General features: G+C 46.1%; 2 protein-coding genes across 4 annotated transcripts in view; both read right to left on the bottom strand.

The window, feature by feature from the left end:
- Window positions 1-849: 849 nt before the first annotated feature.
- pfkfb3 (6-phosphofructo-2-kinase/fructose-2,6-biphosphatase 3) lies at window positions 850-8,149 on the bottom strand. Of its 2 annotated transcripts, XM_019891885.1 has the most exons (16): window positions 7,896-8,149; window positions 6,160-6,288; window positions 5,990-6,086; window positions 5,826-5,892; window positions 5,683-5,757; window positions 5,543-5,599; window positions 5,304-5,428; window positions 5,011-5,218; window positions 4,793-4,939; window positions 4,596-4,700; window positions 3,783-3,912; window positions 3,563-3,690; window positions 3,300-3,488; window positions 3,109-3,131; window positions 1,061-1,894; window positions 850-1,026 (listed from the first exon to the last, which is right to left on the bottom strand). In XM_019891885.1, the coding sequence occupies exons 1-15, from the start codon at window positions 7,972-7,974 to the stop codon at window positions 1,888-1,890; spliced, it is 1,566 nt and encodes a 521-aa protein (XP_019747444.1). In that variant the 5' UTR covers window positions 7,975-8,149; the 3' UTR covers window positions 850-1,026; window positions 1,061-1,887. The 2 variants fall into 2 exon arrangements, with proteins under 2 accessions (XP_019747444.1, XP_019747445.1); XM_019891886.1 differs by lacking the exon at window positions 3,109-3,131 and having other exon boundaries at window positions 7,896-8,148.
- Window positions 8,150-9,466: 1,317 nt separating this feature from the next.
- The window catches only part of rbm17 (RNA binding motif protein 17), a 4,709-nt gene continuing 2,030 nt past the window's right edge, over window positions 9,467-12,145 (bottom strand). For both annotated transcript variants that reach the window (XM_019891887.1, XM_019891889.1), the window contains exons 7-13: window positions 11,711-11,849; window positions 11,486-11,637; window positions 11,353-11,397; window positions 10,801-10,874; window positions 10,598-10,696; window positions 10,454-10,526; window positions 9,467-9,720 (exon numbers count right to left, since the gene is read on the bottom strand). In XM_019891887.1, coding sequence (XP_019747446.1) covers window positions 9,623-9,720; window positions 10,454-10,526; window positions 10,598-10,696; window positions 10,801-10,874; window positions 11,353-11,397; window positions 11,486-11,637; window positions 11,711-11,849 — 680 coding nt within the window. In that variant the 3' untranslated portion in view covers window positions 9,467-9,622. The remainder of the gene's footprint in view (window positions 9,721-10,453; window positions 10,527-10,597; window positions 10,697-10,800; window positions 10,875-11,352; window positions 11,398-11,485; window positions 11,638-11,710; window positions 11,850-12,145) is intronic.

The raw sequence follows: 12,145 nt of genomic DNA, 5'->3' as shown, positions 1-12,145 counted from the left end.
TCCAATTGTGTGCAGTAGTAGGACTTAAAAAACACACTCATTCAAAGTACACATTGCCTTGAGCGCTTGAAACTGTCTGGTGCTGTGGACTATAGATCAGTGACAATTGTTTAAATATGTACAGAGCTGGAGCTACGTAATAGTTCCACAGGGGGTGTGCAAAAACGCAAAGAGCCAATATAGATTTGGGTTATTGTTTAGGGAGGTAATGGCTAGAGGGAAGAAGCTGTTTGAATGTCTGCTGGATTTGGTGCGCATGGATCGCTAGCGCTCGCCTGAGGGGAGTAGCTGGAAAAGGTGGTGGGCAGGATGCGGAGGGTCCAGTAGGGTTTTCCCTACAATTGTCTTGGTTCTTGCAGTGCGCAAGTCCTCAAGAGTGGGCAGGGCAGTGCCAAGGATTCCCTCCCCGCCCCCACACAGTCCAAACTGTCCATTGTCAAATCGTAAAAATTGCAATGACAATTCCCCTGCCCTAATTTGTACATAGTGTACACGTATAAAAATCAACTAGAACTTTCATTTCATCATACCACATGGACTGTGTGGACTCTGGAATGCATGCCCAGTTTACATCAGCTTATCTCACACACACACACACACACACACACACACACTCAAATTCTAATGAACCTGACTAGCGAAAGTGTTTCGTATCCACTCTGGTGCAATCGGACTGCAACATCCTGAATTGCGCCACTTTTATCAAAACAGACGCGGCGAAAGGTGGCTGACTCACCCAAGTGCGCGAACGGGTGTGATAGTGGGGCACCACGTGAGCCCTTTTGAGAAAGGCGCCATAAAAAAAAAAAAAAAAAAAAAACCTCACAACAGAATGGAAATACACAAAGGGTAATTTTAGGCGTTTTATTGGTCCAGCGGATGCCAAATCAAGTACGACAGACTGTCATTTCCTGTGTCAGAACCTACGTAGAAAATAAATAAGGAACATCATAAAACGGTAACAAAAAAATAAACACGTCAAGCGGCTTGCGCTAACAAGCGGTTTCTTTCCGTACACGAACTCCGCTTGCTCTTTTAAGTCCCCAGCACAGTGGTACACGTTCACTCTACCTCCACTCGTATTTACAAACATTATTAACAGCACGCTTTGTGATAAGAAAAATAGAGGCGCTTATAACGTTTGTGCGCGGCGGACAATGACAGCAAAGAAATATTTCCCCCGACAGTGGGGAGACCCTGTTTTCGTTCGCCGTGTTCAGTAGCGACCGAGCTAAAAAAAAAAAAAAAACATTCAAAAGTTACTCATTTGAATGTGTGACAATATTCGATGAAATGTGAAAAATCGTAGAGAGGTTCGCCAAGCAAGCGCAACAGGCACCCGACGGCAAGAACGCCCTCTGCGCGAAATCGAAGCGGAACATTCTCGACATGGAAACTAAACGCATCCCGAATGTTGCAAAATCAGTCCACAATTTGGCTGCCGCTTGACACCCGCGTGTGAACAGTTCCAGTGTCGAATAAATACGATCCAATGAAAGTCTCCGGTGTGAACTACAGCAAGACTGAATTGACTGTGAAATCAGTCACAGTTTGCTTACAAACTTCAGAAGTTCCCGTAGAAATTTCTCGAAGGAAGGCATGAAAGTGAAAGAGGAGCGTTGCTTTAAAATGACATCTTTGGATAGAAAAAAAAAAAGACAAAAATGAAAGTCACCCCCTTCGTTTTTGCAGGATTTAAGGTACACCAATGTGAGAGGGGTAAAAATCCCAAAACAAAACAAAAAAAGAGGACGTCATCCTTTCGATTTTGAAAAGGCTTTTTTTTGTCGAAGAACTTTCATTGTGTCGAGTCATTGAGTGAAAAAGGCGCGTGGATGCCACATTCCGTTGCTGCTTTGTGACCGGCGGGGTGTCAGGACTGACTCCTCAGGTTCTGCGAACACAAACAAATGCACCGCCAACATTAAACCCTCAAGTTTAAACACCCCCCACCCCATGTCATGGTCAGTGGCGCGACGAGACAAACTACCCGCAGCGCCGTCACGTGTCGCCTGCAAACTACAAGTTACATCATCGGCGTGTATTATTAGAAGGTGTCAAAACTTGGAACGGGGTGAGCCGACGCCCTCTTAATCCTCGGTGAGTCGTGAACGGAGCAGACTTGCACACGCTAGCGGCGCTAGCGGTGCTAGCGGCGCGGCACTTCCGACTCTATCATAAAACTTGGGAATCAGCAACTAGGGTGGAATCACGACTGAAGTCTCGACCAGGGGTGTCAAACTCATTTTTTGTCGCGGGCCACGTTGTAGTTACGGTTTGCCTTGGAGGGCCGTTATGAATTTTGGGAAACCATGTCAATGTTGAATCACCTCCACATATTACAAACAAAGCGCACAACAAATTGATGAATAACTCGTTTTAAAATCAGAAGTCAAGAATAATGACTGTTATTGTAGATTACATATGACAATTAGAAATTTTGGTTTAGCAAGCATCATGGAACTTGACATGCTTGATTTGCTTTCGCGGGCCATGTGAAATGATGTGGCGGGCCAAATCTGGCCCCCCGGGCCTTGACTTTGACACCTGTGGTCTAGACCATACAAGAGGCTTTGGGATAATCTCAATTCAGTTTTCAAGGCCTTAATACCGGAATCCATTTAGTGTACTGTGAAGTCCTCTTTTTTTTGTCTAATGTAGCAGCAGCGTGGGAGCTACGAATGAACATCAAAGCTAACTGCTGCTAACTGCTTTACCTTTGAAAGACGAAGAGCGAAACTACGTCCAAGTAATGGACGGTTCGTCTTTTTCAACACAAAAAAATAAACCAAGCACAACGTTTTCGGTTTTTTTTTCCTCCCTGATCACACTTTCGTACACGGGTGTCAAACTCAAGGCCCGGGGGCCAGATCCGGCCCGTGACATCATTTAATGTCGCCCGCAAAAGCAAATCATGTATGTCACCTTTCATGATCCTTGCTAAAATGTGGACCGGAATCCCAAATTGTCATGTGTAATAAATAACGTTGAGATTTAGCGATAATTTTGATACGCAGTTTACAGTTCAATTGAACAATCATTGTAAAACCAACAAATAGTTGACTTGACTGATTTCAAAACTGGTCACGCGTTGTGCAGCATACTTACAGGCAAACGTTGCCCAGCCAGTGCTGCAAGATGCAGAGCAGGAGAAGGCAGGCAAGCACAGGAAAAGAAGGGACGTGCAATGAGTAAGTGAGAAAACATGCCGTCGAGATGTAACCATCACCTGATTTGACGTTCAGAACCGGCGTGTGACTTTTGCCTAATGTCTCGCGCGTGTTTACGTTGGCACCCACCTGGCCGGCCAGTGTCAGCGGGAGACGCGGCGGGCCGCAGAGCGCCAACGAAGCCACGGAATGCGGGAGCTCCTGGATGGGAGCCTCGTCCAGATCGTCGATGCGAGGTTTCTTGATGTTGGTCTCGGGGCTGGTCAGAGGAGTCACGCTGTTCCTCCGGATCAAGATGCCGGGACCCCTCTTTACCTCCTGTACACGGTCGGACGTATCCATAATAGTCAACGGATACGGATCACCAAAGCATTCACGCAATGAGGTCTTACCTCCGGTCTGTCTCTGTGTGTGTTCACTGCTTCCACATTCAAAGAAATGGACTCGACTTTGCAGCCGTAGGCCACGGGGGTGAGCTTCAGCACAGCGTGAAGGGGACACTTCAGGTAGGGCATCTCATCTGTAACGTGGGAAAAAAAAATGTGGTAACGTGATCTGATGTACTGTTATTTGAGCCTATTGATGAGAGAACAATGTCGTTTCTATGCCCACCTGCGCTTTTATCCAGGAAGTAGGCCAGGAGGCAGCGCATGACAGCCTGGTGGCAGATGACCAGCACGTTCTCCTGCCGTTCCAGCTCCATGATGACCGGCTCCACCCTCTGGACCAGATCCTGGTAGGACTACAAGCCAACACAGTGTTCACTCAATCTCATCTCGGGTTATGCAATCGTACAATTTAACGTACAGTAATCCTCCAATATTTGCGTTTTTGTTGCGCTCACTATGAAAGGGTCATGCTGCAGGGCGGAAAGACGACAGCGCCCCAGGTTAAAGGCGTGCCCATATTTGGAAGTGCTGACGTTGCAGCCCATCAGGAAGTACACATGCAGATCTTAGCCGCTGCTTTAGATGAGAAGTAGGCTGAACCTCGACAAGAATATATCTTTTGTTCCAAAATAAACCCCTGGCATTGCTCATTTTAAGAATGCGGAGTACCGCACGGGTCAATTCTGGCACCCAGATTATTTCATGACTTACATAATATTTCCAATATTTTTTTTTCCCCCTGATACTTTTATTTTCTGCCCTGGGAAGAACCTACAGCAGTTGCTTTCTGGTACATGGCCTGAAAATCATGATTAAGAGAATTTATGAGAGTAATTAATTGGTCACAACTTGAAATGTCACGCTCAATATGTCGGGTCCAAACATGAAGAAAACTTTGAAGTGTAAAACGGATATCCAAGTCATAAATCATAAATAATTGACATATTCAGATTCTACATTCCACAAATAGCCAGAGATGATTACATTTTCTTTGCACCTTACTTCATATATACACTGTAACTACGTAGAAGTGTACCTCTCCAGCAGGGTAGCGGTAGTAGTATTTATCCTCATCCCTCAAGTTGAACTCCTCAGGGAATTTCTCTTTAATCTCGTCATACGTCATCTCCTCGCACACCCCCTAAAACAGCAGGACAAGTTAAAAGTAGAATATTTGCGCAGAGGGGGGGGAAAAATAAATAAATCGTACGTGTCAAAAGAGTGACACCTCACCGCGTCAATTTCATTGAGGGCCTTCCACTGCTCGTACGGGACCCCCAGGTGCTCGGCCGTCTGGATGCTGCGGCACAACTGGCTGGTCCAGACTTTTAGATCCTTCAGCTGCTGCTCCTCCACAAACTTGGCCAAGGCGGTAGAAAACTACAACGGGGAACGCATACCAATCACCGCCTGATTTCTACCGACGTGGCAGCCGATCTTCGGAGCCTTACCTGCCTGCCCCTCGGCGAGAGGCCGGCGTCGCCCCCCAGCCGCCCCTCCAGGTTGTCTGTGCTCTCGCCGTGCCGACACAGGTAGATGGTGCGCGGCTGGACGTGGATATTCATCAGGTAGTACACGATCTTGCTCTGGGTGTGATCCTGGATGCGGTTGACCAGGAAGCGGCGACCCACGTCGATCACCTTGATGAAGGATAGCTCCCTGCAAATCGAGAGCCTGGATGAACAAATTGTCTGAAAACGGCGAGGGCGTGTTGAAAATGTCCCGTGAAAGAGGAGCCGCTTGCCTATCGTGCTGATCGGGATCCAGAGGCTGGTAGCTGGCTTTGTAACATTCGATCCTCCTTTGGAAATCCAACATGGCGTCCGTCTTGTTGCAGTCTTTGTAATCTGGGCAGGACACCTTTACTTCCTGGATGAAGGTCAGAATACTTTTTTTTTTTTTTTTTTTAAATATAAACGATCACATGCAAAAATGTACATTTCAGCTGTGATCAGTTTGCATCGTTGGAGGCGTGCGACTCACCATGATATTGGACGCAATGACGCCGGGGTCGTCGCAGACGGACTCGATGAAAAAAATCTGGACAGAAAAAAAACGGCGCATGCCGTCGCGGTGACGCCACACCCACAATCGATCGAGTTGCCATCGTTCACCCCACGTACCCTGAAGCTGTTCTCACGGCCGAACTGCAGGATGAGCTTTCGCCTGTCCCTCGTCGTGTTCGTCGCGTCGAAGACCTGCCGTCGAGAACGCCGTCTTAGTTGGTCCCTCGGTTGTTTCCGAACCACACGATGGGGAAACTTACCGCAACTTGGCCTCCTTCGTCTTGCAAGTAGGACTTGACGTCCCTCAAGGCCGCTAAGGCACATTGTCTGAAGGGCAAAGACACCGGTAAGTTTTTTTTTTTTAATTAATTTTTTTTAATCATTTACTCTGTGTATTGTCTTTTACGTAAGCGTGTCCACTTACTCCCTGATCTTGACAGCGCACTCGTTATCGGACTTGAAGAAATCGTAGGAGCTGTAGTTCTTGACCGCCTCCCTGCGGTACTCGCCCACGTTGAAGACTGCAGGCGGGCAAACGTCAAAACGGTGAGAAGACGCTTCAGTCTCACTTTGTCCGCGGGCGGCGGGCAGTACCTTTGGTGGGCATGCCGATCCAGTTGAGGTAGCGTGTGAGTTTCCTCGACATGTACGTCTTGCCCCGAGCCGGCAGGCCGACCATCACGATGACGGTGGGGGGGTTGGCGACGTGGGGGGCGCCGCACGCTGTCGCGACAACAGTCCGATTTACACAAATGCAAGAGCATCGGGTTGACGTTTACACTCATGACCCACTTTTCCGCACGGCATCCGGGCATGAACTTCCCCAGCGACCAATCCCATCACTGCACTCGCCCCTGTTAGCATATTCTGCAGCTCACCCCGACTCAGCATTTCTTTATGTCACAAGAAGTCAACTTAGGTGCGACCGTACTGCTATAAACATCTACGGTGCCAACTCACTAATCTTCCCTCCTTAAGAGCCACATGAATGGGAGGGGGAAAAAAAAAGATTAAGCCCGCTAATTGACAGTCAGACACTCTTAAGAGCCACATGAATGGGAGGGGGAAAAAAAAAAGAGATTAAGCCCGCTAATTGACAGTCAGACACCGACAGTGGCTCAGTCTCACATTTTACAGGACACTGCTTATATTTATGTCACTTTTGTGTCCAAAGTAATTATATGTTGATGAGGACTGCTTGGATATGGCCTTTAAAATCTGATTTGAATCGTTTGCTTGTTATAGAAAAAAAAAAGCAAATGACAATGTCATGATTCAACACCATTTTTTTCTTGTGGAATTTGCTCGAGCAAACTTTTTTTGAGAAAACAAAAATAATAATAATAATAATAGTAATCATTTTCTCGCAGGATGCTCTTTGTGAAGGTGATATCCGCCGATCAGAAAAATCCACAGAAAATAGTTTTTGACTTTTCCGGTCGCACGATCCCAATTTTAATTCTTGATCGACAGAAATACCGCGCTGGGTCGCCTTTTTTCTCAGTTGTACAGGTGAGGCAAGTCGACCTCAGCAAAATACGAGCAGCATACTTTGAGTCAAAAGTTACCAACATGTCAAAAAAATACCCACTACTTTTGCACTGTGTAAATGAAGCACCGATGTCATAACAGGACAACGTTATGGAAATGATCCCGTGCTTGTCGTCTGAATTAAACTTGCTAGTGACTTCTTGGAAATGTAGTCGCTCGAGGCCTTGGAAGAGTCACTAAATGTAAGCAACACCGGCTATTCCACTTTTGTAAGCTACTGTATGCACCACTCTGTTAGAGGCCAAGATGCGGAGAGACAATTTGAGCTTTGGAAGCGACTAAAAATATTTTGAACAAAAAAATCATCCTGACATATACAATTGCTAAGTGACCTCGCAGCCGTGTTTGATAAATGCTAAAGTTGTTTTAAATTTATACATCCTCCAACCCCTCCTTCCTGCATCAATGTCGCGACAGAAACACGCGTTGCCCACCGACCAATAAAGGGCCGCGTTTTTTTGCAGCATCCCACGCCGGGTTGCTGCGCACTGCGGTTACTATGGCGACCTGTGTCCAGTCACGCTCGGGTCGAGGCGTGCCGCGCATGCCGTTGTAGGATAAGTGCACTCTGCTACCGCGCTGACACCCACACCGTAATCACATTAGTCGACATGAACGTGACATGAAAGGATAAAAACAGTTAAAATTCACGGATCGGCGCTCATGGCGTGGGGGGGGGGGGCAGTGTCGTGCCTCAGCACATCATAGAGGTCATGTTAACACAAAATACGGTTCTCGTTCAAAATCACATGTGTAAATTCAGTCACGACGTCTTTTACCTCGACGGGGTGCCGGTTTATCATCCTTGGTTGGAACCCAGATCTTTTGGATCCTGTTCTGGGTCAGCTCTCTGGGCATTCCTTGAAGACTTGGAAAAGCCGCACACGTTAAGTAGGAAGCACGTCGGTTCAAACACACACGCAAACAGTCCCCCCCCCAAAAAAAATCTAAAGTTAAAAAAAAAAAAAATTGAAAAGCTTTTATTTTGCCTGAGCAAGAAAAAACGAGCCACTAGCAACGGTCGAGGCCGGTTGAGTAGAGCTAATCTGCCGGTCGCCAGTGCACATCCTCTATTTAACCCCGCCCGGCGGAGAGGCAACGTGACTTAGGTGACGACACAAAAACGTCGACGTCATAAGGTGGTGGAGCCTCAGTAGCACCATCTTGTGGTCATTCTCATCATTACTACTCGAACATGACAGTAATGAGTCAAAAGCCGAAAGTCACAACAGTCTGCTACGCTAAGTATTTGTCATGAGTGACGTAATTAGTATAGCGGTAGGAATGTCGATAGCAGTAAATAAATAACATGGATTATTATTATTCTTGGAATAATGCTGTATAATATAGCTCTAAATTTCTATTAAGAAATGTGTTTATGCTGGGGAGTCTTGAGCAATGGAGTTAGTCATTTCAACACAATAATAATAATGACACTAAAAATGATTCCTCACCCATGTGTTTATGATGTAATTCTGCCCTTCGCTATTTTTAGGTATTTCTCCGCACCTTGGCTTCTCGGGGAAACGTGCGGCTTGTCACTTGCCTATTGCTCGGGCTTGCACCACTGAGTCATTGTGAATGTAGTTACACACATACCGGTTCTGTACAAGCCCGAGGACACAAAATCTCCCAGGGTGTAAACATGGTTTTATTTATCACCTAAAAAGGACATAGGAACTCAGGAAAACTTCAGCTGGCAGCTGATCACTATTGTAATGTTTTTGCGTGCTTCTATAAAATCTTTAAGAATCTGTCTAACAAGTGTTTACTTTTATGTAGTTTTATGTCTCCACTATTTGTTCTCTTTTCACCCACCCACACTCCGACACAGCAGTTTAAAACAAACTTGCGATGCCAAATTTATGAGGCACTGTCGAATGTTGTTTTTTATATGCGCTGAATCAAAAGTGAGAGAAGTGGATGATCGTCGCTCTTTGTTTATTTGGCACCTGTTTTGTCTTTTCAGAAAAGCAGCTCAGATGTAGTACTTCACAGAAAAAGTGCTGGTCAACTTCGGAATCAGGTTGGTGAATTTGTTGTTGAAGAGTTGAAGTGTCCCAAAGGGGTTTACTTTTCATTTCATCATCCAATTTGTTTCTGAATTATTCAAGCTGGTCTGGGGGGATTCCTTTCTGACTGACGTCTTGCCACACAAAAGCCCCAGAGGGCCCCGTTGGAGCAGTTACATAAGTTCTGAATGAGGCTGAGGCTCCGTCCCATAATGAACCGGGAGCAAAGTGAAAATTCTCTGCCCCTTGGAGACGTTACTGTGGGACAAAATTGCGGCAGGGAAAATACATTTCTTAGAGGCTACGACTTCCTCAAGAGAGACTTTTGCAAGAAAACATCAGATTATATATTTCAACCCTTTATTCCATTGAGACAAAAGGTATTTCTCATCTCAGAACTACAACAAAAAAGTTAACCTACACATGATTCGTACACAAACGGGAAAATAGAAAAAGGGTGTATGTACATGACGGGGGGGATGATGGCCTCGTGACTACTCGCCCAGGTTAAAAACCCGAAATTTATCTTGATTGTAGAAGCAGGCCTTGACAACCCGTCCGCCGAAATAACGTCCGTTCAGATCCACCACAGCTGCGGAAGACAAAAAGGTGAGAAAACCGTGTCACGGTAAATAAATCACCCAACCTTTGAGACCAGTGATTCACAAACACTGTACTGTCAGAAATTAACCAATTTGACACTCGATCATTTACTTCTGAAAAATAATGACTCATCTATCTATCTATGCCAGTGACGTATACTGTAGTGACGGTATACACTGGTTGCCATTTCTGCCTGAAAACTTGCTTTGTAGTCTGATTCAATTCGTATTCAATGCAAATGTACTAAAAAGTTAAATACAACTGAACTGTGCTTCGGTAGTACTGTGGTGTCTTGCTAAATCTATGCGGTACCCCAAAAGAAGGCGACCAAAAAAAAGTATGTCAAAGCATCACAAGTACTAATTATTTTTACATTGCCTGTTTTTATTTTATTATTATTTTTTTTTTGCATGCCCTGCTCCACCAGCGTCGTGATGTAAGCGCGCAGTGCCGCTGGGAGACTGGACTGGGTTGCTGGGCCACATCTGATATAACACCACAGGGAGTCCGGTCTCACCTTGTTTCCCGATCTGGGCCAACCCAATTAGAAAGCAACACACTTTCACCCGCCCCGACTATACTAGAGCAGTTACACAACGGTTGCAGCAAAGTGTTGCAATTTAGGGTTTTGTTCGGAGGGGAAAATAATCATCAAACGTTCAGCTGCAATTTCTGAGTGTCAATCATCTCAGGTGTTTCCAAAGGCTCGGTGAGATACAAACCTTTGATGGCCGACTCCACCCTTTCAAACTCCAGAAATATTCGGACGGCTTCGTCGTCGGGCACTTCGGCAATCTGCGGAAAAGAGCTCGTTTTGTCAGTTTGAACCGAAGGCAGCGTTCGATCAAGATTCGACCGCCGCTCACCTCGAAGATGACGCATTTAATCACTTTGCCGTATTTCTCGCACTCTTCTTTGGTCTCCCCCTCCAAGTCCTCGTCCACCTCTCCTCGGCCCACCATGTTCTAAACGCAGGAAAGTTTCGATGCGCACATAAAACCTCCGTCAAATGAGTCCTGCTTCGTGATTTGCAGCGAGATTTCGTCATCATCCGGGATGACCGACGTACCCTGAGCAGGACCACTTTGGTGGGGCTTTTGAGTATCTCGGTCAGCGGGTTTGCATCGGACTTCTTGGAATCGGCTATAATGAGGGGGGTGGGGGGGGGCATTTATCAACTCCTCCATGGTGCAACCGAAAGCCAATATTAAAAAAAAAAAAATGCTGTATTGTATCCAACGTTATTGTTCAAGTTCAAGTCTAGGCATGTAACAATACAATCCTAATTTAATCTGGAGAAAATTCTATGGCGTTCGTGCGATATCAAATGATTACAATTTTTTTGGTCATGTTTTGCAAGACTTTTTCTTCCCTTCTCCAAGAAAAAACATTGCACAAAAAGCAACGTGGCGGTGCACATGGGGGTTATCTTACACCTCTGCTCATTTTAACACACGGAAGAAAAATTTGGATGCGTTAAGGATACGACAAAAAAAAAAAAAAAAAAAAAAAACGACTGCGCACTTTCATTCCTAATATTATGGCGTATTCATAATAGAATTGAGCAGAGGTGTCTCGCGAGAAAAACGAATCACAGAACAACAACGGGGTGTGGTCTAACCTGCTCCTCCGGAGGTCTCAGGAGCAACTGGCGGCTGCGCCCCTGCTACTCAGACACAACCGCAAAGTAGAAACATTCACCAGATGTTCAAAGATTCAAAAGTATCATCACAATCCTTCCGGGAGTGCCTTACGCTTTTCCGCCGCGTCACCGATGATGATCTTGCCACCTCTTTTGCTCGTCTTCTCCACAGACAGCGCCGTGCTCAGGCCCTGCTCGTGCTTGCCCAGGCCCTGGCCCTCCTTGAAGCCGTACTTCTGCATGATTTTGTGTGCCACGGTCCCCCTGGAGGAACGGCTGCATGAGCCGGGCGAGCTCTCGCTTTCTTCGCTGCGATGAGCGAAAGCGTCTGACTCACCCCATGTTAGCCAGGAAGGAGCTGGTCGGTCCGGGCGGGGAACGCGGCTGGTCCGAGTCCTCGTACATGGGCGGAGGGATGGCGGCCTTTGAGCCTCTGCCGGGACGACCTTCGTCCTCAAATGGGTATGCTGATGAACCTTGTAAATCAGGTAAGGAAAACTTAAATGATGCAAGGGGCCACAATTATTCATCAGTGTGACTGAGGGGCCACATAGGCCACACACTTCCGAACCAGATGTATGACAAAAATTCTATTTTAAATATGGACCAAAGAACTGCTCTTAATAGATTGATTTTTAACAACAAAACAACCACATACCGTGATTTAAAAAAAAAAAAAAATCCCCCCCCGATGCAAAAGGCTCTCTTGCATAAAAATGACCATTCAAAACAAAGGCACACAAAGAACAGCCAGTACACAATCATTGCAACA

This window comes from Hippocampus comes, unplaced genomic scaffold, assembly GCF_001891065.2.
Source record: "Hippocampus comes isolate QL1 unplaced genomic scaffold, H_comes_QL1_v1.1 scaffold63, whole genome shotgun sequence".
Taxonomy (NCBI): Eukaryota; Metazoa; Chordata; class Actinopteri; order Syngnathiformes; family Syngnathidae; genus Hippocampus; species Hippocampus comes.
Note: the sequence above shows the minus strand (reverse complement) of the source record. Positions and strands in the feature narration are given on the sequence as shown.

Coding starts and splice junctions, on each gene's coding strand:
- pfkfb3 (XM_019891885.1), bottom strand. CDS start 7,974: ATGCCCAGAGAGCTGACCCAGAACAGGATCCAAAAGATCTGGGTTCCA. Junction 4,940..5,010: donor TCTCGCCGAGGGGCAGGCAG/GTAAGGCTCCGA, acceptor TCCCCGTTGTAG/TTTTCTACCGCCTTGGCCAA. Junction 3,691..3,782: donor CTTCCTGGATAAAAGCGCAG/GTGGGCATAGAA, acceptor CCCACGTTACAG/ATGAGATGCCCTACCTGAAG.